At 42.1% G+C, this 26,952-nt stretch overlaps 1 protein-coding gene across 2 annotated transcripts in view; it reads right to left on the reverse strand.

Moving 5' to 3' along the window:
- Positions 1–2,128: 2,128 nt before the first annotated feature.
- The window catches only part of RAB3B (RAB3B, member RAS oncogene family), a 56,030-nt gene continuing 31,206 nt past the window's right edge, over positions 2,129–26,952 (reverse strand). For both annotated transcript variants that reach the window (XM_082765719.1, XM_082765718.1), the window contains exons 3-5: positions 13,908–14,026; positions 6,102–6,226; positions 2,129–4,312 (exon numbers count right to left, since the gene is read on the reverse strand). In XM_082765719.1, the coding sequence (XP_082621845.1) occupies positions 4,125–4,312; positions 6,102–6,226; positions 13,908–14,026 (432 nt within the window). In that variant the 3' untranslated portion in view covers positions 2,129–4,124. The remainder of the gene's footprint in view (positions 4,313–6,101; positions 6,227–13,907; positions 14,027–26,952) is intronic.

The raw sequence follows: 26,952 nt of genomic DNA on the forward strand, positions 1-26,952 counted from the left end.
CCGTGCGCTGCGCGTGGCCGGAGCGGGCGGTGATTGGTGGGGGTGGGGAGGAACCATCGGGGGGGGATAAGAGGGGGGGGAAGCAGGCGATGGGGGGAGCGCAGCGGGGTGAAGGCAGGGAGGGAGGCAGAGGGGATCCCAGAGCCCCGCTCTCTCCCATCGGGGTCCGGCATCGTGGCCGCCTTCTGTGTTTGCTGACACCCGCACCCCCCATCCCCCCCGCCCGTTGGATGAGTCCAACCGCCCCTTGCGGAGGCCGGCCCAAGCAGATGTCGCTCCCTCCCGACACGACCAACCAGCCCTTCCCTCATTCCCTTCGCCTATTGGCCCAAACGGATGCCACTCACGTGGCAGAGCCAATCAGCTCGCGCGAGCCGCCCCCAGAACCTGGTGGCTGCCTGAGGCGAGGCCCCTCCCCTTACCCCGCCTCCCCCGCCCCTCACAGGCGCTGCCGGCCCCTCGTGGCCCGTTACCTGCCTTTTTTTTTTTTTAATTATTATTATTATTTTTTTAAATTCTGTTCCTAAAAAACACAAAACATGCAACAGAAAAGGCAGACCTGCTGCACTCGGTGCCCGTGGGTGCTGACCCAGTCCCAAGTTCCGTAGTCCCAAGCACTTTCCCCTCGGTACACGAACTTTCCCCCCTGCCAAGCTGCCGCCGCCTGTGTGGCGAGGTCCGGCCCCAGCAGGAACCCCAGCACCTCAGCTCCGGCATCTCCCCTTCAGGGACCCCTTCACACCTCCCGTTCCGCTTGTGACAGCCCCTTTGCACCGCTCCCCACTTCACTCTCCTGTAATTCGTTACCTTCTGTGTCCGCGTTGCCTGTAGAAGGAATGCAGACAGGTTTCAGGGGTGAGAGGCTCGAGGAGCTCCCCCCGCGCTCAGCGCCTTGCTTCTCCGCTAGGTGGAAGCCAAGACCACGTCTCACCTGCAGCCTCCTTTTCCCAGCTTTTCTGACAGAAATGTGCTCTGAGTGCTCTAGGCGATGGTACAAGCAATAGAGAAGCTTGTAGAGAGCAGTCCGTCCATCTGTCCTTCCTTTTTTCCTTCGTTTCTTTCTTCCTTAAATCTTGTAACCATACCGTCTTTATCATAACTAGGGCACTGCTAGTCAAGTGGAAGGCAGTCAAATATAAGAATGCATCAAACATTTCAGGTTTGTCTTCTGTGGAAGCAAGTCAGTTATTTCCCTCGCCTTGACACATCATCTCACTTTTTGCCGTTATCTTTTATAAGTTGACACAAACAGCAATTATTACTGACTCTGATAACTCTGAAGTCAGCTGGATGCCATTAAGACAAAAGGCTTTCTCTCCATTTGTCGCTTTTATTGCAAATGCAAGATGAGGAAATCCATCTCTCTATGAATATGTTGTATTGCAAGCTTGCCTGTGATTGATTCTCGATCTGAAATAAGCTCTTCAGTATTTCTGCATAAAATGCAAGGTATCTCCATGTGTGCCATACTGGGAAGGACAGAATTCATAACCATTTTCTTCACTACTCCTTTGGACAATTCCGACATGTAGTTACTTGCTGGGTTGTGCTGTAAAAAACAATTCTGCCTAGCCTAACAATTCCTAGCTCGAAGGGCCTGGAACACAGTTGTATTCTTCTTAGAAAGAGACATCTAATTTTACTGGAACATGATGAAACAATTATTTATTGGGTAGAAAAGCAAGAATTGAAATTCAATTTCTGCTGAATCCATTTTCTTTTACCATCAAGTTACTGAGCTGAAAAATTCATTATTTTCCCTGATGTTCTCTCTTACACCTTCACAGCTCAAAATCGTCACTCTCTGCTGTGGAAGTTTTTATTTCTTTTTCTGACTATAGAAGTTACACTAAATCCTGCTTCTGCTGTAACTAAAACACTGTACTGCTCATTTATTGGCCAAATAACCCTTGTCTTCACTGTTCTAAATCCGTGTAGTGATTCTTGGCTACTAGGCTCCAGGATCATCAGGCTGTCAAAAAACGGTCTTATATAGTTTGATCTACTTTAAGAGCATTACGAAACACCTTCGTTATATACACAGAAGGTTGGCTGGTATCAGTAATGCAGCTCATAGAAGCTCTCTGGCCACACCTGATGATGACATTTCTCTTTATTTTGCAGTTTCAGGAGTTTAGGTACAATAATCACAGTCCTTGCACTGCACAAATCGCATTTTCAGTACTAGATCATACACACCCAAAATGTCACAGTAGAGATTTCTGAAAGCAAACAAATACAAACAAACTCTGTTGCAAAGGGATGAAGCCTTGAGCACAATGAGCTCAAACTACATCAATGTAGTTATATTTTTCTCCAGAATACCGTGGTTTTTTTTTCTTAGAACTATTATGCTTTGAGACATGACAGAACAAAATTACAAAAGCATTCACTAGTGCAATGATCCAGCAAATCACAGTGCAGTGGGCAGATACTGGACTCCAGTTTCTAACAGAAATTCTCCTTGGTCAGAGGAATCCATAGGCCTAAGGAAAAGCCATAAAACTTTTCATAGTTTTCACCCTTAAGACAGCAAATCTTTCTATATCCACCTAATTTGCACTCAGAGACACAATTTGCAGTCACTGTTTGGAGCTGGGATGGGCAAATGACTGCGTGATCGTGAACAAAGGCATACACTCTACACAATTTCACAGATTTGCAAAAGCAGTTCCTCCATATATTTCAGAGAAATGCAAGCTCTGCATGTGGGTAGTACACATATACAGAGTTCTACACACATACATAGACTACTATAATTTTAGAGATTTCAGAAATATGAGAATATTTTAGCTGTTGAATATTAAAAAATGTGTGTCCCTTCAGAGAACAAAATCATGGAACAAAATGTCTGTAGCATAACTGATAGGATATCTTTAACATTTTTCTTTTGTAGTTTAAGTTTCATTAATCACATCTTTCCCTCCCTACACACACACACTTTTTTAAAAAAAATTGTACCTTGTGGTTGAATCTGAAACCTGAAAATCTATGCTCACACATGCACCCATCCAGTACAAATTAAAAACAGAAATCAACAAAATGCAAAAAGAAAATCTAATAATATTGGCAACAAGATTTTTTCTCCTGATATTTTTCTGAGATACTGCTGTTCTAAGTCTTACTTGTCAGAATGTCTCCAACCAAGCATGCAACAGCCACATCCTCCTTCCTTCATCCTGCAAAGTATCTGACATCAAGCAGCTGCTCGGAGTAGATCCAAACCTAGACAGGTAACAGGGAAAAAGCTGCAGGAGAGTCAGCTCTTGTGGCTCAAATGCTTGTGCACAGCAAGGTGCTGACCAGTGACACTGGCAGCGCCTCACAAGCGGTTACCTGAGACTGAGGAGAAGGCTGCAGGACAGAGCAGCCCCCAGAAGTGCTCTCAGTCCTTCACCCAACACCAGCTAAGAGCGCAGGGCAGGGCAGGTATGGCTGCAAGGATTTTTCCTTCCCTGCTTGTCAGCTTCAATTCCTCCACATCATATTCCTCCATTTAGAGGCTTGGCACAAACTGCGACAACCCTCATGCTCTTGGCACTCTGAAGGACCTTGAACCATCAGATGGAAATACATGGTGTTCTGCTCCATCATACAGACAAACACGACGTCCATGTCTAGAGGAGACCAGCCATGACTCCAAAAATATCTGGGGATAGCTTGTTGTTGTTTTTAATAATGTAAACAATAAAAATATAAAAATAAAAACAATGATTTCTTGCCTTATAAGAGAAGATGGTTTTGTCCCCATTTTCTTTTAGACCTTTTCCCTCCTTTTAGGTTTCCTGCTGTGTTGACAAAATTCTTTCTGCCATAGTAGACTTTATCATTAAAAATGCAACATTCTCTGTGGAAATGACATTTGCAACATTATACAATTCTTTTTCTTCAGCGTAACTCATACATTAACACTAGGTGCACTTACGATATTTATTCTTTTTTTTTTTTTTTTTTAATTATTGGATGAGGAAATACATATTAAACACTCCAGCACATTAAACAAACATACCGGTTTCCTACAACAGAGACTTCTGCCTTTGGATTACATGATAATGCACCATCACAAATGAAAAGAGAAAATTTAGTCAGGAAAGGAGAAGGACATTTCTCAGCAAGAAAGGTCACTAACATGAGCAGTTCTGCTGCGAAGGGGGTGGGTTATCTGTGAGCCGCACATTCCTTCCAGAAGTGCCCCTGGAAGAGTCTGATTCTATACTCTCCGACATCTTTTCACAGATTATATCCACGAGACGCTCAAACACCTGCCTTACGTTGATGTTTTCTTTGGCACTAGCTTCAAAATAGTCAAAACCTGTGAGAAAAAAATGCAAAAAAAAAAAAAAATCAAGACACTGATGTTAGGGACATGACTTTTAAAATACTAACCATTTTTTTCAGAATTCATCTTAAGAAAACAAGATATTAGACAATTGTATGTCTCTGTTGACTCTCACAGTCTCAGAATACTGAGCAGAAGTACTTCTAAGTTCATCAAGCATCTATAAAGGTTAGAGGTGTAAATGGATCCTTACCAGAGCACTGGTAAACACTTCTGCAGACAACATGGATTTGAATAAAGCCAGGACAAGGGAGTCGAATTCTCTCATTCCCATCTGAGAAGTGGGCTGCAGCTGCACGATAACCTGCAACTAAATGGTGCTTTGGTCCTGTTTTCTCCTGTTCTTTGTCAGTTTAAGTGCAAAGCTCTTCAGTGTGCTCAGTGCCCGTACATCACACATCCTGACACCCGTTCTGACAAGGGCTGTTCAGTGCTGCTGGATTAAAATTCATGTTGTGCGTCTCCAGTAGAGTAGTATCAGCAGCCAGCAGACAGCTCCTAACCGCAGCAATGAGCACAGACTCCCAAATGCTGACTCTTTCTGATTAAAAGAACTACAGCAAGGCTGGAGTCACACAGAGGTAGGGATGGCATGGAGGCAGCCATTCCTGCTGACACCCAGAGCTCCTGGCTTCAGCCAGGAGCACCATGCTGAACTGCAAAACGTTACCTGTGCTGTTTCAGGCCACACACTTCTTTGTCTTTCTAACCACAAGGGTCTCAAAGACCAACCATAACTTACAATGGCTATTGCTTCTGTTTACCAGGCTATTATACCACCAACAGCAAAAGTACAAGCATCACACTGTTTATTTTGGTGTAAGAGACATTCTGTCTTTTGGGGGCATTTTCCATTGCATCAATTTCCTTGATTCTGTCACAAATTAAGGGAAAGAAAAGCCTTCTTAGCTGATTACCACTGCTGGTAACCTGAGTCATCTTGCGTGAGATTCAAGTAGGTATCCACTTTTTAAAAATCATGGGATAACAGGTGAAGCGATGGTGGAAATGTTTGCTGTGTTAGTAATAAGTAGGGAGAGCTCTCAAGTAACAGACGAGGGTTCTGCCTGCCCCACTTGCCATCTCCGAAGATGATTAAGGATGTATGGAACAGGCAAAAGAAATGAGGCAACAAAACAGTGGTATTTGTCAGTCCAACACTGTTTTAGCTTTTGCTGTGGCTGAAGCTGTTTTGATTTAATTCACATTCAGGCCAATAAATTTCTTAATCTGATTGGAAAATGATTTCAATGACATTAATGCCACTACACAAGTTTAGAGACAAACGCTAAAGGATAACCTTTATGTGAATCATTACGATGAAAGCTAACAGCTTAAGCAGTCAATAGGCAATTAGAGATTCTTCCTACCTGATACACAAAGCAGTTTCAGATAATGCTGAACAGTTATCACATTTAATATACAGAAATGCTGCCTGTTAAAACCAGGTATATTTTCCCGTCCTTTTTTCTTTCAGCTGAACAAATAGAAGTTGTTCTCCCCAGATAAACTTCATCTTCCTCATACCCTTACACATTAGCATTAGAAATACAGCCACCCTACAAGAAGGTATTATTCAGCACTAAACAAGTAAAATACTGAGCTAGAATATATTAATCATCTTTGAGCTAGAATATATTAATCACCTTATGTCACTATTAAAGCGTTACTGATGGAAGGACTTTTTTATTGTACTAATCAAAAGGAACACAGCATGAAGAATTGGAAAAGAAAAAATAAATAGAAGAGCTATGACACGTACCTAGCTGATCAGCCAGATGCTTCCCCTTCTCCAAAGGAACAATCCTTTCATCCTCCATGTCACATTTGTTTCCAACAAGAATCACTTGTGCATTGTCCCAGGAGTAAGTCTTGATTTGTGTGGCCCTACAGCAGGACAAGAAAGATTGTTTCCTTCCATCAGCCATGCCAAAAGACAATCATGTTTCAAGTATGAAAATAAATGCCATTAAATAAAATATCCATATGCCATATGCCATTTATGCCAATGGCATAAATGCCATTAAATAAAATATCCATATCCAAAGACTGTAAGCTGGAAGACAAATGACTAAGCTTACACATAAAGCAAGGATTCATCCAATGTAATCTACAACACCATTTAATTTTATTATTCTTTAGCTTTGTGTGACAAGAAAGTTCCTTATGAATTTGTAAGTGCTTTGCAGATCTTGAGATTCAGACAAAAAATTAGTGGAATAATTTTTTGAAGTCGGGGGGAAGGGGAAGCTATCTAAAACGCATTCTACTTCAGCTACAGTCTGTTTGTACTAGTTCTACAACCCCTTGCAAAACATGAAAATAATTCATAATGAGAAAAAATATCTGATTTTCTGCAGAGTTTTGGTAACACCTTAAGAAATTGTATTTTGAGAGTCAAACGTAGTCGAAAGCATCAAGTCATCTTTGCTTGAACAGGAAACTGTCATGGAGACAGAAAGGTGCATAGAAACATGGCAACAAATGCTAAAGAGAAAGAGAAATTTATCAAATTGGGAAGAAGCAGGCTCAAGGTAAGGCTTTGCGAGCTAATATTTGAACCCAGCTGGATTAAGTGACACCTAATGCAGGAAACAGCAGCTGCAGTGACAGACAGCATGTATCTGACAAATGCCAACATCAATGACAAAGGGATCAAGTACACGGGAATTGAAGCAGGAGCACTGAGATGAACTTGCAGCCTCTGAAGCTCTCTGGGGCTCAGTGTGCTGAAAAAGGAGCGGAGCTGGCTGCAGACCTCAGGGGTCTGACCTTACACTTAGCCTCTTTATAGTTTTTCTTTGACAAAAGAGGAGTTAAATACACACACACATGGTGCCACAGAGCGAGCAGTGAAACAGTGTTAACACAGTAGGATGTTTTCATCCATTTTTCAGGCTGGCCCAACCTATTTTATCTTCACCAAGTCAGCTCTATCTTTGAAGTCTCCCTCCTTCCCAAAGGTAATTAGGCTGTTCTGCCAGAAGAGATAGACGCCTTCCTCTTCCACCCCTCCTCCAAACACAGGTCCAGGCCCTACTCACTTCCCATTCCTTCTCCCTGCTCACCACTCCTCTCTGTACAGGACCATCATGGTTTTGGGCAAATCTACCATTTCCCAGGAAGCCAGGAAAGCCCTCAGAGTTTAACTTCTGTTTAGTTTGCTTGAACTCCCCAAACAATAAAGGCACTCGATTCCTTCGCTTTTCAATTAGCAGGAGCCTCCAGCTCTGATGTACTAATGATAAATTTTAATTAGTTTTCAGTTGCTTACTTGCCTTTGCCATGGAAGCAGACGGTCACACTGCTCCACAGATATCTGTGAAAAAGGGGTCACATCCCTGTACAACTTGCCTTTAAGCAGCAGCCTACTCAGTTTGCACTGGAAAACACAAACCCAGACCAAGCACACCGCACAAGCCCAGGCCCAAAACGCACCTTGCAAAAATGAACAAGGACTTTGTGAAACTTAAATTCTTCTTACTGTCCTGGAAACTGTCTACTGTCCCCATGTAGACAAGTCCCGTGAGAGCTACGTAATGAGTTAATATGGTATTCTGGGGTTTCTCAAGGCTCATCACAAAAGGAAATAACTTCAGAAATCAGCCAAAAGCCCAGGAAGATGAAATCTTCCCACTCTCACTCTGTAAACAATAGAGTGAACGTAAGTCTCTCTATGTTCCTTTTAAAGCACCTATAGCCGGGCTCTTCTGACTCCCATTCTTCTCTCTGGTTTGGATTCAGCCTTTCAGGGGGGTCACACGAAGACTTGCTGCCAAATCTTAGATATCTAAATGGAATTACTTGGAACGTGAAAAAGAGGAGACAAACATGTAGGATCTCCCACTGAATCTTGTTCTTGTTTTGTACAAGTTAGTGAAAATCCTCGCTCAGAACACTGCCGTTTACAGTTATTGTAAATAATAATAATAATAATAATAATAATAATAATAATAATAATAATAATAATAATAATAATAATAAAGCTTTACTTACAAAGAAGAATGTCTAAAAAATCCTGATCCTTCTCCAAAAAGTGAACAAATTTCTAGGAGCTTTAGGAAAATAAAGCAAAAAAAAAAATGGCTTGTGCAATTGAGATGGTTCAACAAATATCATGGCAGTCCTGCATGTACACTAGAAAAAATATGTGACAATAATAATGTTATGCCTTATTTGTGCTGAATTCCCCAAATTAATGATAAAGCATGTTTTTTACAATTCGTGCTTAGAAGAAAAATAGCCTCAGGTTCACAGTTACATGGATATATCAAAAACCTAATTTGGAGATCAGCCTTAAGGATAAATAAAGCTAGTGGTTTGTGAACCCACCTATTGCTTAAATCTAAGACAAATTTAACCTATTTTTCCCTTCCCTTCTATGAAATTGTCTAGATTATCCAAAGCTGTTCCCACAATGTTTTCCATTTACTTCACAGTAGCAAATTCTGAATATATTCTACTTTCTGTACGGTTTCAAATGATGTATAACACACTGATTTATCTACACAAAACTATCAAGGCAGCATCAAATAATAACTGTCTAACAAATCTAGAAACTGAGCTGAAAGCCATAAAAGTTCATTTTAACCCATTCACTCACCCAACAGGAAAGACATCTGATTCATGAGAATGAATTGAAGACTGTGTTCGTGTACCATATCAAGAGCTTATCTAAACACCTAAGATATAAGTATGATCCTCCTTATTTAAGGGATAGAATACCTTTATTTTGTTCAGATGAAGTATTTCTGGAGTGACACAAAGCAAACCAGAATCCTCTTTAGGATTTCCACTCAAAAGATGGATGTAGACCACCCAAGGAAGAAATCCTACGGCAGACTATTTCATTTGTGGACAGGGCAGGAGGCTGTTAAAACAGTCACTGCCAAGAAGCCAGAGATAAGAGGTAAAGTCCACCACACACACATGGGGTAAGTTTTAGAGAGGATGTTAGAGCTTCGTAAAAAGGCTTGGAGAAAAATTAGGCTAGCAAACACAATTTACTATGGCAATTTCCCACCTAGAGGGAGGACATGAGCTCTAAGACACTAGAGAGGACTACAAGAGAAAATACCTCTCTCTGGTTGAGAGCTGACTTTGCACAAATCTGCCTCCCCACAACTTCAGTGTAGTGATGAAGATGGATTGCAAGATCTCTGCACACCCCTGGGAGCTAAACAAAAGTTTGCCATGGGCAAGAGCTTACTTGGAGCACTAGGTCTCTGGTTCAGCTGTTTTTTCATACTTTTGGCTTGCTTTCTGTAGGAAACTCTGCAAGAAGAGATGGTATAAGAGAAAGCAGTGAGATGGGCTGAGACTCACATTGAAAGCCTGCCTACACAGCAGCTTAAAAAACCTGACGCACCAAACGGCAGTAGGCAGGGCACCAGCAAGAAGGAACAAGCTTTAGACTGGAGAATGTCCTACTGTAAAACACTTAAACGATTACTGTGTACAACTGGAGGCATTACAAGGTTTTGTGAACGAGTAAAGACCCAGGAATTATGTTCAGGTGGGAAATTCTTACCTGCCAATGAGAACGTACTAGGATGGACAGCAGCTAACTGTCAGGGGAAGAGGCATCATTTCTATTTATTTGCTCCTCATTTTCTTGAGCTACGCTCCTAAGCTTGATTGCATTCGCTTAATGAACCCAGTTCCATGATCACATGCCAGATGACTCACTCACATGCAGAAGTTTCAAAAATATTAATTTCCTTTTTAATTATTTGTAATAAATGTGCATTACAGTAAAATATCATAAAACTGTGCCTACATGCTAACTTGCCCCTAAATTGTTTGAAAATGCACTTGGTTAAATCAGTGTAAGACTACAGAAAGAAAACCCAAGAGAAGTTCACAAAAGACCTATTAAAGTATCTGTTCTATCTGAGAATGTGCACTTTTTAAAAAATTCCATTTCTACTTTCTACCCAATTTCCACATAAATACAATTTTAATATATTAATTCCAACTTCTTTTACATATCTGTCACACAGTCCATTAAATGTGCATGAATGTGGGTACCTCAGTTAAAATTATCCTTTTTTATATATTTTGTATTGAATATATTTCAACATAAAGGTTCTTGAAATTGAAGCCCTTCCTACTTATAAAAGCTTAAATCCTTCTTCGTCATTTCCAAATATATTCATCAATTTCACAAAAATAAATTATTTTAATTAGATGAAAGCATGTCACCTAATTTGAAAATACTTATCAGTTGTTAATTTGTAGTTTATTTTTAAATTTACAGAAAGACCTTTCAATTTTTTAAGGACATTCAGCAGGCTTCATTCTGTAGCTCACTACGCAGGTCTCATCAGTAGCTTATTCAGTTTGTGTTTTTTTATGCCAGAGGAACACTAAAATTCCATCCTCACATGCTATTTTAGAAATAACTGGAAAGATTAACAGGTTCCTCTTACTGGATTTAATTCACATTAACTGAATACTGCTGATTTATTCTCAGTATCTAGAAATGTCAGTCAATTTGCCACACCATATTGCATCTATCACAAAATGTTCAACTTAACTGAATTCTTTATTTACTGTAGCTGGACACCAAAAAATGCATTACTAACCAGCCAGAATATCAGGACATTTAAAAGGGAGAAAATATGTGTAGGATTGATTGCTGTAATCTTTTTTTTTTTCTGGAAATTTGCAGGATGTAAAAACACCTGGGATGAGTTTAGCTGATCACTTTTGCCAAGATTATTGCTGATGTAATTCCAGGTCGATGCTCCATCCCTGTTACAGAGGTCCTCCCTCCTGCTGGGACAGCAGGAAGGTGACACACCCAGGTGGGATGCAGGGGACAAGGCAGGGGCATGCTACTGATTTTATGGCCTCTGCAGCTTCCCAACTGCTGCTCCATCCTCTCACCAAGGAGAAGCACAGCAGGACTGCTAGGCCTGTTTTTATCATTAGGCACACTGCTACCTTCTCACACTTGACCTGAGGAGGGACTAGGCTCAAGGAGCTTGTTCCACTCCCGTAGCAGATACCTTCATTTTCCAGGGAGCATAGTTCCTGACTGAAGACTAGATCCAATGCAATAGGTTTTGTTTTGAAACAATAACAGTATCACCCAGTGGAAAAAAAATCCTGCATATTTGCTACCAATGTGCCAGGGACTGATACAGCAGCACCAGCAAATGACAAAAGCTTTGGATTGCATTACTCATCCCTTCAGAAGTTTCAAAAACAACTTTGAAGAGTGGGAAAAAAAAAGTCTCGTGGCTGCATGGCCACTAGAGGACTCTGCTGGCACAGCTATGCTGGCTTGCTGCAGGTATTATTTCCACTCCTGTGGACAAGCTTCAAAGAAAGGAAATGGGCTACATGGGCTACTACATTTTCACCTGCCTCCACCACCATATGGCCTCAAAATCTTAAAGCTAATAGTTGGAAAGATTCCTGACGAGCCAAGTGAAATTCAGCAGTGATGGTCCACCTCTATGCTTTGGTTGACAAGTTCCTCTTAGCAAAGATACTCCAGGGCTGGAAGAGAGTCAAGTATGCAAAGCTGACCTTGGTACATTCTTCGATGGAACAGATGTTAGACCATTTCAGTACAAAATTTCACCTTTGCAAACTTTAAAATATAAGTTCATAGTAGTAGCTCATAGATGTAGATTTATTTTATTTTTTGCCAAAAGACCATTTAACTGAAGTATTGAATATGTATAAGAAGACTGAGGTTTGTATGAGCTCTGCCCATCTCAAAGATCTGAAGAAACAACACCTTAACCTTCAATATCTAGACATACTTCAGAAACATGGAAAAGCAGATAGAAGAAAAACAATTTGAAAGTTAGTCACACAAGATAAAAATGGCTTAGACTTGGATTTGATAAACAAAATTCCAAACCAAAATTCCCTACAAGTTGGCTGATTCTAAGACATGAGTAAAAGCTAATGACCCTGTGCTGTCTCTTGCTCTGCACATCCTTGGAAATAAATTCACAGTGTAAAGTCAGCTGCTTTTAAGAGCACTACTTAGAAATATTATAAAATGTAGGGGGAAAAAAAAACCACCTGAAAGGAACTTTTCTGAGATACAGGAAGTGTATTAATAACCTGTATTTGTACAATTCCAAGGAAACCTACATAATCAAGTCAGAAACCTCCTTCCAAAAAATCACCATGGACTACCCCATTCCCAAACCCTTTGAGTTACTTAATTTGATAGCTGCAGTCCACCTTCTGCAACATGGTGTTGTGATACTGGAGATAAAGTGAAAGCAGAGACTGCATCTTTGGATGTGATGATCATGAGCAGCTGCTTGAGTGGACAGTGAGAACAAGTAGTGGGCAACCTCAGAAGAAGACCAAGTTATTAGAAACAACAAGCTATGTTGTTTTGGCTTTTGAGTTACAACCCAGTTTAGGAGATACAGGAGAAGTGTTTGTCAAAAAGCCAGACTGAGCTGGGTGCTAACAACCAGTGCCAGGTAAGGAAATTTTAAGTCACCCACCTGCTACCATCACATTCTCCAGGGGGTCACTGAGATCACTGCAAATCAATCTGTCAGACTTAGGAGATTCCATTACCCTCTGCACTGCCTTTCGGGCATGCTGGCCATGCCTATCTGCAGTATAAAGCAGCAGGTAACAAGCAGGAATGACTGCAAGATACTTGAAGTCTCCAAGTCTTCCCTGTCAACACGATAGTCATAATGAGAATTGATGTCCCAATGTCAGAGAGTGTTCAGTGCCATTACAGAAAAGTCAGAGACATAATCTGGTTTCTTTGACAGTTCTTTATAGCAGGGACGCCCACACCCTATTGCCCAGCTCTGAACAGACTCCAGCTGTGGGCCTGTATGAAGGAACTCCCATTTCCTATGACCCAGAGTCCCTCTGAGAGGATGCCATGGAAAAAACAGAGTTCCAGCATCAGCATCCAGCCTCCCACTTATCTGTGCTGTGCCTATAGCTGCTACCTTGCAGCTGCAGCTCTGGTGTTTTCACCCTGAGCATCGCACTGGTGAGAGAATACCTCCCATCAGCTACCATGGGGGCTGCAAGCATTGCCTTGGTTCTTCTGGAAAGACCTCTATTCTTCCTGCTCTGTATACATACTTGTCTGGAAGGAAGAAGGTCTGAACGACAGCTCTAAAATCAAATTGCAGCATGGGGTAAGACAGGGCTTTTCTTCCCAAGGAAGAAGACAGGTGGAGGGGAGACTCCAGGCTGAGAAAGAAAAGTGCACAAAAGAAACGGGAATTCACGCCTGGGTACCAATGCAGCTTTGAAATCTGCTATAAATTTTTTCAAGGGACTGATTTAGTGCTTTCTTTTTTCACTCTGGCTTGTTGTAACCAAAAAGTCCAGAAATCATTTTCTGGTGTTTCTACTTTTGTACTGAATTCAGTGGAGCCAGAAGAGCTTATAATAGCCGAGAATCTACATCACAGGTTAGCCATAGCTGAAGAAAGAATATGGTGTTGTAAAGCAATGTGAAGGGTGGGAAGGCAGATGTTCTCAACAAACAGTTGTGAAAAGAGAATCACACAAAACAAACAAACAAACTTAACAACGATAACTTATTTCATACCAGTCTTGCACTGCATTGAAAGAGTCTTCACTGGTGATATCATACATGAGGATGAAGCCCATAGCTCCTCGGTAGTAGGCTGTAGTGATGGTCCTGTATCTTTCTTGTCCAGCTGTATCCTGGAACAAAAAGGAATATTTAAGCTTTAAGACTCAGATTCTCAGAAACAGGACTTGTAGTTAGGTCCTATATCTAAAATAAGGCAATTCCTTTTTATTATTGTACATATGAAAATTATCATTTGTTATCACTGAAATGAGCTCTACTTAAATCTTAGCATTAATTGGGCTTTTGCATCAATGATGATCTCTTAAATGTGTTTTGACATGTGTATTATTAAAAAAACACAAAGATGTCAACCTCTTAATTGCTCTTCTCTGCTTTAGCCTCAATGCAATAACCAAATGTTAGCAGAGTTCACTGCAAGATGGCACTTCAAAGCAGAGGCAGTGGAAAACAGTCCAGCAGTGTACCTGGCAAAAGACATCTGTGTTGCAATTTAGTGTCACGGTCAGAAATACATCATTGAGATGGATGATGTGGGTGATTCAGTTCTTACCTGAGGTTAGAGACAACAATTAAAGGCTGGATGAAGTGAAAATTGTTATGCAAAGTGAATTTGATATGGACTGTCCTGATCACAGTACAGAGGGGCGTATGCTAATTCAAGACTTATTTACCCTCTTCTGCAGCTTAATTCTCTTCGCCTGTGGAGCGCTGAAGAACAACTTTATCTGCAGTTTGCATTTCTATGTTCAGCCTGACAGCACAAAGGTGAAGCTCTGGCTCTGGCACGTACAACAGAGGAATTTCAAAATACTCACACCAGCTGGAAAATATGCCAGCTACCATCTGCTGGATGACAACAACATTTATTCCTCGCATTTCCAGTGGTCTGCTCAAACTGGGGAATATTTCTACATCAGATCAGTAGTCCTCTAGCCAATCTGCTCCCTCTGGACCTGCCTACTGAACCAGGGACAGAAGTTACATGCTTCAAATAGGATGTAGGATGTATCTACCATTTGAACAAAACATTTCATCCACCTTTTGGTAAAGAGCAACTGCATGAAATAGCTGCAGGGTGGCGTAGGGCCTTATCTTCAAAGGGAATGCTCAGTACACGGTATTGACTGCTGGTTACTCTTACAGGTCATCAGATCTGAGATGAGCCCTGAAGTCCACCAAAACCCCCACTTCAGAAAGCATTCGCTGCCATTAGTTTAAAATGTGATTAACAAAAACGTTCTTTCTCTAGAGAAAAAGATCCAGAAAGGACTTATTCACATAGCTACCTGGAAGAGAAAAATAAATCCATACAGAGCACTCTTCCAGGAGCATAGGGTATGTTTCTGATCAAACACACCACAATCCAGAGAAAATACATGAGGTACAATGGGAGGGAAATCCAGCTTTTAAAATCCTAGTCCATAGGTCCCATGAATGCAGCTTTATTTATTTATTTGCATGCAAGAGACAGTGTTGGCCCTTCCAGAACACACTCAAGCAAGTATATGAAAAGGGAAAACATCAATGATCACCTGTTGTTTGGCACCAGCACATCACAGAGGCTCTCTGTAGGAGCAAGGCGCTTGTAAATAAGCTCCCCGCAGCTTGCTTAAAAGGCTCAGCCTATTGCACTGCCATGAGACTATCCACAGCTCTAACACAAAGTCAATCTCCCAGGGCAGAGATTATGCAGCATGAATGTTGCTGGGTCTCCACCACATCCCTGGAAAGATGAAGAGATTTTTCACTGGGACTTGTGTGCTTCTTTCAAGGCAGGGTAGCCCACTGGCTGACCATGGTGAGGCATTATGGCTAAGAAATATTTCTCTGATTCCCTCCTGACAAGAAGCACCAGAGTGAGGTGGACACCACCTTGCAGCCTGAGCCATTTCTTCTCCTGCTCTTGATAAATCCATCACAGAGCTCTCCTGCTCACTGACACTGCACCCTCACTTAGCTGCCAAGCAGCTAAACCAGCTGGGTCATCTGGCTCCTGCCTGCACTCCTTCAGGTGAGAAGGGTCTCTGAGCAATATTTTCACTCTGTTAATAAGGAGAGACATGATAGTTGCTTTATTTTAGCCTGATTTCCTGAGGACACAAGGTTTATAAAACCACTGGTCTCCACACACGCATGAGTTTATGCTTATTCTAACTCTGGAAATTACGAATGCATTTCAAGTCAAATCTGATCAAAAGTCAATCTTGGAGGTATGCTCTTACAAATGGTATAAAAATAGCTGGAATGGAGAAGAGAGACATTAAGCACACACTAAGCTCAAGTGTAGCGCTTATCTTTCTCAGACACAAAAGGATCCACAGGAGAGGTTTTCTTCATGCCTCATTAGGACAAAACACCTCTCTCTTTAGGAGAAAGACCTAAATCAGTATAAATAACTTCTCAGATACTACAAAGGATGAAAAAAAAAAAATAAAATAAAATCCAAGGGTAGTCAGGCTTCTTTAATTCACATGCTCACAGAGTTACTGTTTGCTGGTTCTACCTCCCAATTCTCACCTCGTTTTCTGTTTAAATAGCCCCTTTTTGGCTTAGGGCAGGAGATTGATCAGGCAGTAGGAAACCACAAGCAGCATTGTTCAGCTAAACACAGAATAATTTGGAAAGAAACAGTTCAACAACGGCTTGGAGCAAGGAGTCAGCTCTGAGGAGGTCCTGGGAAGCCTGAAGGGACGAGGAACCCTCCAAACCAGGCGCTGGCACAAGCTCAGTGCCTGTGTTCATGGAGGAACTTCACTCAGCCCAGACTTCATCTGCGTGACAGGGAGGCTGTGGGGCTGCCTGAAGACTGTCAAGTTTGGTAATTCTAGATTGCTGGGTTTTGTATCCCCCCATGAAACCCGGTGGCCCTGATGTGTACCTCAGTGAGAGGTGGGGACGGGGCAGCAGGGGGCACAGAGCCCCGGGGGGCTGCAGGCATTTGCTCAGTGACAGCCTGCTCTGGGTGGGCATGGCACTGCCCTCGTTAGGAAGGCAATTTGCACATTCATTAGTGTATACTTTGGTGCCTACCTCCTCGGGTTATCTGGGAAGAGGGAGGCCAAAACCAAGCATCCTATATTTCATGGTACGTAAAGTTTCTTCACAGCCTTGCCTGGGGCGGCCTGAAGCAGAGCTGCCACTCGTCTCTACATGACACTGGGGTTCCCAGCTCTGGCTTACTGCACAGGAACAGAGCACCTTTTCTCCCCGTAAAGGTTTTTAGTCACACGTCTCCAAAGCCCTTTGAATCTCCTAGTATCATCCTAACATCAATTTTTTCCTCAGGTTATGTTAGATTCTTAGACAGCTCTAAAAGGACTTAATTTCCCTGTCTCACACTCTGTTTTACGCTGTCTTTGTGTGAACTACCCCCACCCCCCCAAACACACACACAGATTTTTAAACAGAAATGAAAGAAAACAAACTGCAGAATCCGAGCTCTACTTCTTCAGCTCGTACACTAACCACCCTTACATCTGTTTAAAACACCACGAGCCGCAGGTAATTAGGCGTTTCAGTTTTGCGTACGAGACATTTATCTAATGAAGGAGAGAAATAACTGATGCAGATTGCTTTTTTTTTTTTTTCCACCCCTCAAGTTGTTTGCAAGATTTCCAGGTAGAACACAAACTCATTAGAGGACCAGAAAAGCAAGCAGACAAGGCACAGGCGGGGACGAGCAGAAACCTGCTGCAACTCTAATTAACAGTCTAGCCAAATGCCTAGGAAGAAGAGCCTGAGCCTTCAGCATCCAGAAGCCTGCCTGGCTCTCCCTGATGAGGAATCAGATAGCTTAGTTATAGCCAAGCACAGAAGGGCCTCTGTGAGGTATATTTACACTAATGTGCTAACAAGTCTGTTCTTTTGGAGCTTACATATGTGCCTGTCCTTGATATAAACAATTAAACAAACCCCGCAAGACCATTAGTTGGGAGCTTGAATCAAAAAAATGGAAGGTTTCGCATTAATGAGTAATCAAAATTCAGTGTTTATCACAGGAAAAAAGATCTAAATGCATCTGCATCATGTGCAGATGCCCTCTGCTCACAAGGTCCATCACCTAAACATTCAGATGAGCACAACCATCTTTTTGTTGTTTACTCGGCTGTCTCAACAGAAACAGCAAGGAACTTGCAGAGGAAACAGACTTGAATTTTTAAAGCCCCATAGATGATCTTTGCTGCTGGTCTGAAAAGTCAGAGTCCCTACCATTGCTCTTCTAATGAAGATTTTCCAGCCACAAGTCCTTTGTACAAAATAAAATGTCACCAAAAGTTCTCATCTGCACCAGATTTAATCCCCTCAGCACCGTGACTTTTCCAGCAGTGTACGTGACAGTCTTTATAACAAATAAACCTTGCAATTCTTTGAAGGATTTGTTGTTGTTGTTTTTCAAAGAATAATAATACCTAAGAACAGAAGCTACCTGTTGTCCAGCTGGATGGCAACAACTGCAAACTGCACGTACGGCAATCCACTGCTGCTATGTACTTAACACCTTCCTTGTGTAGGCTGCTGAGAGACTCAGAGCAGAGGCTTGTATCTACCTCAAGTCACCAGCACCAAGCACAACTGCCAAAGGCTATTCCTATAGCTTTTAGGTATAGCGTTCTGCACCTTGTTCCAAGTCTGGTCAGCCTTGGAGACAGGGTAATCGACTTCATGACCCAGTGTTTATAGGGGCAGCAAGTTGTTAGACATCAAAATGCTAGGAGATACCTGTCTCCCTGCCACCAGGGCTCAGCTCTCGGCAAGACTGTGCACCTCAGCTCTTTTTCTCCACAAGACAGGTAACCCAAATAAGCAAGAAAAAGGCACCTCTTGCAGGCAGAGGGCTGTTTGTCCTGCTTCAGGGCAATCTGGGGCTCCTACTCAACCCATTTATGTCCATAACCTGTTTACTTTCCTTTCCACATGGATGAGGAAACATCTGTGCTCATGTGAAGCCTTCTCAGTTCCATGTCAGCATCACTGCTGTGAAAAAATAGTGCTGCTCTGCGTCTATAACCTCTGCTGCTCTCTTCCCAGCTGCAGACAGATCCCTCAGGCTGTGGGTGCAGCCTTCTCTGCTGCTGCCCTGTCCTTCCTTCCTCGCTCCTAGTTAGCTGCTCAAATCTAGGGAATCAACCAGCATTTCCTCACTTTTCTGGACTGCTGCAAAGTGAAGTGTTAAATTTCTCGTGACCTCCAGCAGTTCTAGTTGGTTTGTTCGATATTATTGATGCCTGCTGCGAGATGGCCAGTATGCTCCAGTCCGACCTCTTGCATCTCAGCAGGCATGTATGTGTCAGCCTGCGTGCTCTGGGGCCGAGACTTCCTCAGCTGAGTGTTTGCCTAATGCTCAGTGTGGTGCTCTGCCATCAGACCTCCTGCACACTACATGAACATGCACATATTTCCTCCGCAAAAGTGGACTTTTGACTGAAAGCCACCAAGAATCAGCTAAACAGAAGTCACTTGGAGTAGGAGGGAAAAAATCTACTGAGAATCACACAGGTGAGTGAAGAGAGTGACCTGTGGCAGACTAGTATGTGACATTAATGAGGAAATGCTAATGTTGAGCTTACTGTTCCTGCTGGAAGCTAGAAATAGGAACAAACAGACAAGCAAGATGAGTCACTGGTTAAGACATGGAAAAGATGTGATGTCATGAAAAGTCTGTGAAGTTTCAGTTGCTGCCAGGAGCAAAATAACACCTGGTTCCTTCAGAGCTCCGCTCTGATTAAAATGCTCCAGTTCAATGGATCATATTGAGCATGTTTTTTTCCTCTCTTGCTATTGAGTGCTCCCATTGCGCAGGAGTCACTGGAACCTACTCAGACACATTTAGATACCTTGAGAGCCAGTTCCTTTTGAGCAATATTAGCAATGTGCAGCAAAATGGTTTTTTGCCAGAAAAAAAGCAACACACGCACAAAATCCCTGTACTTTATATAAAAGGTTCTAACCCTGCAAAGTGTTTTTTAAGCATTGCCCCTTCTTCACTTTAAATGGAAGTAAAATGAGAAGCCTTGGAAAATCTCAGTACCATCAGTTGCAAACACTTCACTCTCCCATCCTATTGTGCTTAGGCTGTACAGCAGCTGCTGCCACCCTGTTTTCTATAGTGTTCCCACACAACTGCTTCCACCATGGAGATGGAGGGTTCATGACAATCAGAGACTTTCAATACAAGCACAGCCTACAATAGCTCACCACCACCTAGTCAGTCCTCAAGGACCTCAATCCTGACCCCTTCCACTTCTGAAGTCGTGCTCTGCGGGGTACAAACTTGGTGGCTGGGCGTCCCTCCAGGTGAGGCTCTGCACCTACCAACTGCTTTTCTCTTTAAAGTCCTTCTGCAAACTCAGATGATGGACAAAAAGTTAGCACAGGTTGACTTCACCAACCATTACAGCAGTCTGGGGGATTGGAAAACCCCATCAGTTTGAACTTGCTCATCAGCTCCACACCATTTAGGACAAAAAGTGAATAACTGAAAATGCAGAGGGGTGAATTTTCTCAGCAAAATGTAACTTCCAAACTGGACTCAAACCAAGGTACTGTGATTAACTCTCCTGCTCATGACCTACTAATAAGTAAGAGAAAAATACTTCCATTTTCCTGGGTGCCTTCAGATTCTAGTAAAGATTAGGGGCAGTTGCTCTTCCTGATTTGTTAAGTACAAAGGAGGACTGAAATTGGGCTGTTTACTTATGAACATTATCTGCTCTTCTAATCTTTTTATAGGTTGAGTTTCTCTGTTAGAAGATTTAAAAGATTCTGGCTGCAAAAAAAAGAGGAATTACATGAAAAGGTACACCTAGAGATTAAGCTCATTGCATGCATTTCTTAATTCTTATGAAACTGAAGAGTTCTATGTTTCATAAGCAAAGGATTAATATGAAGATCATTCTGGTATTTTTTGATTTTTCCAGTTACCTTGACAGAGAAATAAGTAAGTGCCAAGAATAAAAATACGTAGCATCTATACCATGTACCTATTCCCAACTTCCACTCTTCTAACTGCAAATAAACAATACAAGGTAACAGCAAACAAAATTCAAATGCATCACATCTCTTAAAAGACCATCCACTGAGGGCAAGTGAGAAAATCATCACTGATGCAATGAAAAATATTTAAGTAGTAAGAGTCTAGAATAAGAAGCATTTTTGGCACTGAATGCAATTTTATATAAGAACAGTTTGCCTCTTTTGCATGACCTTTCTAGTTGTTCCACATATATTAATTCTGTTAATCAACCACTGTAAGAACAGCTGTACGACCCTGAAATGTCTGAGCTATGTTAGCCACTATAAGGGCATTAATTACAGCTACAGGTGTTGGAAAGCAGATAAATCACTCACAGGCAGAGTACCTCAGAAGCAGCACTACATTACTGTGAACAAGCAAGCCTGGACACCCTAGCTGGGACTTCAGCGCACTGGATAGATGCGGGCTGGTCCAACTCCCACTGTTTGGGTCATGACTGCTGTCTGCTAAACCACGGAGATAAACAACTGAAAGGAAAATTGCAATGCGTTATACGTTATAAATCAACTGACAAAAGAACAAATGCAAAATTTGTGAGGAGGAAGTTAAATGATCTGTGATACAAATCTGGCTAAATTCAGTAATCTGGTTCTTTGATCTGGAAAGTAACAGGAGCAGGTGAAGGGAATTAGCGTTATCCTGCTACCAGCCTCCCTCCCCCTCAAACCCACGCAAGCAGAACAGAGCAAATCCCAGCCAGGAGAGCAGCAGAACGAGACCCAGACTTCCTGGAGCCTATTTCTAGGTGATCAAATGTCATGGTAACCAGCAGGAGAGGCAGCGACAGGGGCTGCTCGGGTCTGCGCGAGGCCGGGCAGCAGCTCCCAGCTCACATCACGGTGGTACCCAGCCCTTGCTGCTGCTGCCCGCATCCCTTGCTGCATGGCTCCAGGCAAGGCCTTCGGTTCACTCATTTCCAAAGTAAATATTTATGTGCAAAGGTGTTCATGTAGCTTAATGGCTGTACGCCTGGAGAGCTGTTTGTACCCCTAACGGTAAGGAAACTTAGTTTAGTATTCTGCTGTGAGCATCACTCCAAGGAAATGTTCCTATCTACAAGAGATTTCAGAATATTTGGTAGCGCATTAAGGCTAAATCTGGGCCTCACACTTTACATCCTCCCCCTCCAGTACATATTATGTCAAGGGTGTCAACTCTAAAATAAATGCTCCGAAATTCTGGGCAAAACCTGCTTTAGGTGGCTCTGCTCGAGCAGGCGGTCGGACCAGACAACCTCCAGAGGTCCCTTCCCACCTCAGCCATGCTACAACTCTGTGATTTTGGTTAAATCTTTATGACTTTTGTCAGATTAGAAGATCAAACTAAATGATGGCTAGGGGCAACAAAGCATACATTAAATTAAAGGGCAGCAGCAAGAAGAAAATAGCCAATGACTGTTTACATTAGGAACCACATAAAATATTCTTTGAAACCCTTACGTTGTTTTTCAAGACTTGGTGGAAACTAAGAATTGATCAGGCAATTTCCAGTGTATTATCTTCCAAATTAGAAAAAAAAAAAAAAAAAAAAAAAAAAAAAAAAGAGCAGATTAGTTATAGCTCAAAATTTTTGCAGGGATGGGAGTTTCACTTAAAATTGTACTGAGAAATAATTCAAATAGTTTGCAGTCGAAGGTGGGACGTCTGTCCAGAACCCTGCCACAACAGGACAAAGCTGCTGTGAAAACACCAGAACCAGGAGCCCACTGAAGGGGACAAGAGTTCTCCCCCAGTTTTCCCCAGTACAGCGTCTTTGACAGGACAGGACCAGAGGTAAACTGCCCCCCACGTTACTCATTACAGAACAGCACATTGCCAAATAAATGTGCCCAGGGACAGCAGCTGCCCACCCCAAGCACTGGGGGAATCATTTCTAGTTCTCTGAATGCTGTTCTCTGAGGCATTTGTATCAGGAACACAGAAGGTCTACCAAACTTAGGATTTTGTCCATGTTTCTACGATCTTTCTGAAGCCCCACTGCTGAATTCAGGTCAGCATTAAATGAAATTATAAAAGCATTTAAGGTTTTAGCACTCAAGAAAGTGGAGTAAAAGCTTAAAGACAGCAAAACCCAAAAGCAATCTGAAGCACATAAACCAGAAGGTAAATAAAAAGGAACAAATGCCTACATCTCACTTCAGTGAAAGTTTGAAGTATGGTTTCCAAATATTGGAATTTAGAACTGACATAGATCCCACTAGCTCATAAGTTCACAATTGTTAGAGATGTGCACATGCTCTGAAAAGCCATGCAAAAAATAAATCTGATACAGTTCTCATTGGTGAAATGAAAGGGGTTTTGCTTAAATTCACAAACATTCCAAGAAAGCCAATCAAATGGAATTTGAAACTCTGCATGTAAATTCAGATCTCTGCTGAGAGTAGAAAGGAAAATTTTCATCTAAAGGACAGCTGTTGTGGAGTAGTTGAATTCTAAGCCTCCATTTTTTGATGCTTACAAGTACTTTGTTAACCACAACAGCACATGCACGATGCTGCTCAGTAACAGCACAAGACAAAGAAAATCTGCTACCATTTACCATAATGTTTTCTATTTTAACCACAAAGTCCAGATGTTGAACTGCAGATTTCATTGTGCAGCAGCTGCAGATGGCTCTGCTGAGCTCCTGAGGCAGTTCAGCGAGCAGCTGTGAGGTCCCTCTGGGGCTGCCACACGCTTACAATGCCTATGGGTTTCTCGGTCTGCTGTCTTTTTTGCAGGCTATTTTAAGTTTGTCCACCTTTGTGCTTGACGCTGACTCCTCCTTTCCATTTGGAAAGAAGGTCATGAGCAAATACTTCTTGATATCTGTGTGGGATTCTTTTCTGTGTGATAATTTTACTGGGTACTAATCACTTCATCACCTCTTGGTGCTCCTGTGGGTATCCCCACAACACCCCCCTGCTCTCTCCAGGCCACGTGCTGCTGCCTAGCCTTTGGCCAGAGAACACACTGAATGCCTGAATGGCTCCAATTTTACTAATGAAAAGCACATCTTTGTATCTACCTTTCTAGAAAGACAGAAGAAAACCACAACAGATTTCCCAACTGAAGAAAACGTTTTGTTGGCATCATAAAAAAGCACATGACTAATTTATATAGGTAACTCTAATTTATCCAAATAAAATTCTACGCCAGTTCCAGTCCTTGCCCAGCCAGTCCCAGCCTATCAAGAACTGCTCCTCCCTGCTCTAAGATCATAAGGGACTACATTCAGATTTTCCCTGCCACAATTACCTATTTGAAATGTTTCAATTGCTTTCTTCATGAACTGTTTAGAAAACTGAGTTTTAGCAGCACTTCCTGGCAGGCATCACACCGTATTCCTTCTAAGGATACTGCACATAAGCCCTTTTAGGAGCAAGTCAAAACAAAATCCATTCCTCTAGACCCCTTTTTGAGGACAAACAGTTTTGCTAAGGAATCCAGCAAACAAAGGAAAGAAAACCCCATCTAAAGGAAAAAAAAAATATGGAAGAGCTGGCTCATTGAAAAAGACCCAAAGAAGTCAAAGTACATTTCAAACAGATTTAGCAAGCAGATGACAGCTGGGACAATCACATCATGCTCTGCAGCAGACCCACGACTCTGACACTCCTGAGAATATCACGTCAGCACTTCAGGTGATGAGGATTTCAGTCCTGATCAGCATTTACAGAAGCTGCTGGGCCCACCTTACACTGCTTTTGAGTATAAACAGCTGGAAAATGAGCACTAATGGATGCTCCCACCAGTGTGAAACTCAAACAGTTGAAGCCAACAAAGAACAAACAAATATTGACAAGAAAAATACTGGTGGAGAACTATCACATTTCTAATGATTTATTAAGCAATGCAAGGCATAAAAGCTACAGACCATTTCAAACCCAATTTGCTGCTAGGCTAATATGCGTACATGTACACAAGTGGTAAAGGTCAAAGAACTGTCATCCTAGCAGGAAAAACGTTAGCTACTGGGGAGAATTTTGGTTTGCTGTAGCAGCATTGTTTACACATTTTTAAAGGATTTGAGCTAGCTTCTAGTCAGGGCAACAAAATTACTTTTATCAGGGGCAGATCCACTTGGAGCCTACTCTTGCACTTACCAGCATAGCTCAGTTCAGCACAGATTTGGGGAGATGCATTTGGTGATTGAAGTCTGATATACAATAAACCCCAAATTATCAGGTGCTGCCTGCATCCAGTGACCTCAGTGAATAACTTTGTATAGGCAGAGGTCTTGACCTCTCCCATGAGATGAAATTTACAGATAAAAGGAAAAGCAGATACAGTATTGGCCATGTAATCTGTTTCTCAAAACACCTAACAGCCCAACCAAAGAAGGCTGTAAAAAGAGTTGTTAATGACAACTCCAATTTGCCTTATTTAAAGCAAGTAAAGATCCTACGTTCAGGAGGGATTATACGAGATTGTATTTGTACAGAAGACAAAGTACGGCATGTTTTATAGATCATAAATAGTGAAGTATCATTCTTCATTAAACTCTACCAATTTTACATTCATACAGCTTCCCAAAATAAGGAAACTGCACAGCATCACTCCAAACAAGCAAAGGTCTATCAACAGATCTGTAATTGAAGCAATCATAGTACCAGGCACAATGCAAGCACAAGTTCATGCATAAGCATTGTGCTGCTTCCTAAATCACCCAGACTGTCCGCCAGGAGAAAATTGATAGCAGGTTCTCAGGACCACCAGCTCGGTTCAACATAGGGCAATTCTACACTCCGTTACCATCACACTTTCAGAAACACCTCCCAGCATGGCAATGATGTTGTCCTGTTACACTGGGGGAAAAAAAAATACTGAAATATTTATCAAACAAAGCCAACTTTCTTAGCAAGAACTAATCTCTGAGTAGTAAGAGCTTCTCTGCCTTCATGTGTAGCCGTGCAATTTGCCTGGAGAAGGTCCGACAAGTTGATTTTTTGAGGAACACAGGTTATTTACTATGACAGACGAATAGCAGCCCCTTAGGGTGTGTTCTTGTCCCACTTCAGTCTACAATCACTCCTCCTGACTGCAAAGGTGCAGAAGCAAACTTTGGGGCAAAGCATAACCTATATGTGAGCAGAATTAGATCTGCCAATGACCTGAAGACATTTTAACACTAACAGGACCTGACTTCAACAGTATAACTGCTTCTAAACATGATGAAACTACACTTAAATGAACTGCACTTTTTTCCCCACCACTTTTTTGCCTTACTTTGATGTCAAAGTATTAAAACTTAACTCAATTTTGGAGGCTGTAGAGCAGCAGTGGAAGCTTTACCATTGGCTGTCTGGATCTGATGCTTTTACCAAGATTCGGACAGTGACAGGATCTGGTCTTGCAGGAAACCAATAATTAGTTTCCATTTCACTGGGATACTCGTACCTGAACAGTATTGCCAAAGAGTTCAGAGAACAAAACATATCCCTGTTTGAAGCATTAATAAAATTAATGCAAAGAACAGAAAGGAAAAGAAGAGCTTCTCTCCTCACAGCACCCAGATCTTCTTTCTCCATCCAGCATACTAAAGGTCATTTCCCTGACCAAAGGTTTTCTCGTCATCTTGCAAGTCAGTTTAAAAACAACAGAAGCCAAAATAACATCTAGATCTCTTTGCTTAGCTGTCTCCTTTTGCTGGCTCTCCAGATGAAGCCCGAAGGGAAAGCAGCATTCCTGCATTCCTGTCCAATCAGCACTGTCTGCAAATGCACTTGCAAAGGGAGAGACAGCAAGCACATCCTGACTTACAAACAGAGCCCCAGCATATCTCAGCAGCACCCTTAACCAGGCCCTTTTAGCAGACCTCTGGTACCACCAGAGCCCGTTTTCAGCCAGCACATGCAGCTGAAGGAGGGAATCCTAAGATCTGATCCTTGACAAAGAGTCTTTGCCACAGCTGAGCAGCACCTTGGGCCAGCCTTCCTGATGCTGAGTGACTGAAAATTTCCCGGATCCTAGTTATCTTCCACAAGTGGGGCATAAATAAATGTGCTGCAAAATTTAATCCACA

Source organism: Aythya marila (genome assembly GCF_965140915.1).
Source record: "Aythya marila genome assembly, chromosome: 8".
NCBI classification, from domain to species: Eukaryota; Metazoa; Chordata; class Aves; order Anseriformes; family Anatidae; genus Aythya; species Aythya marila.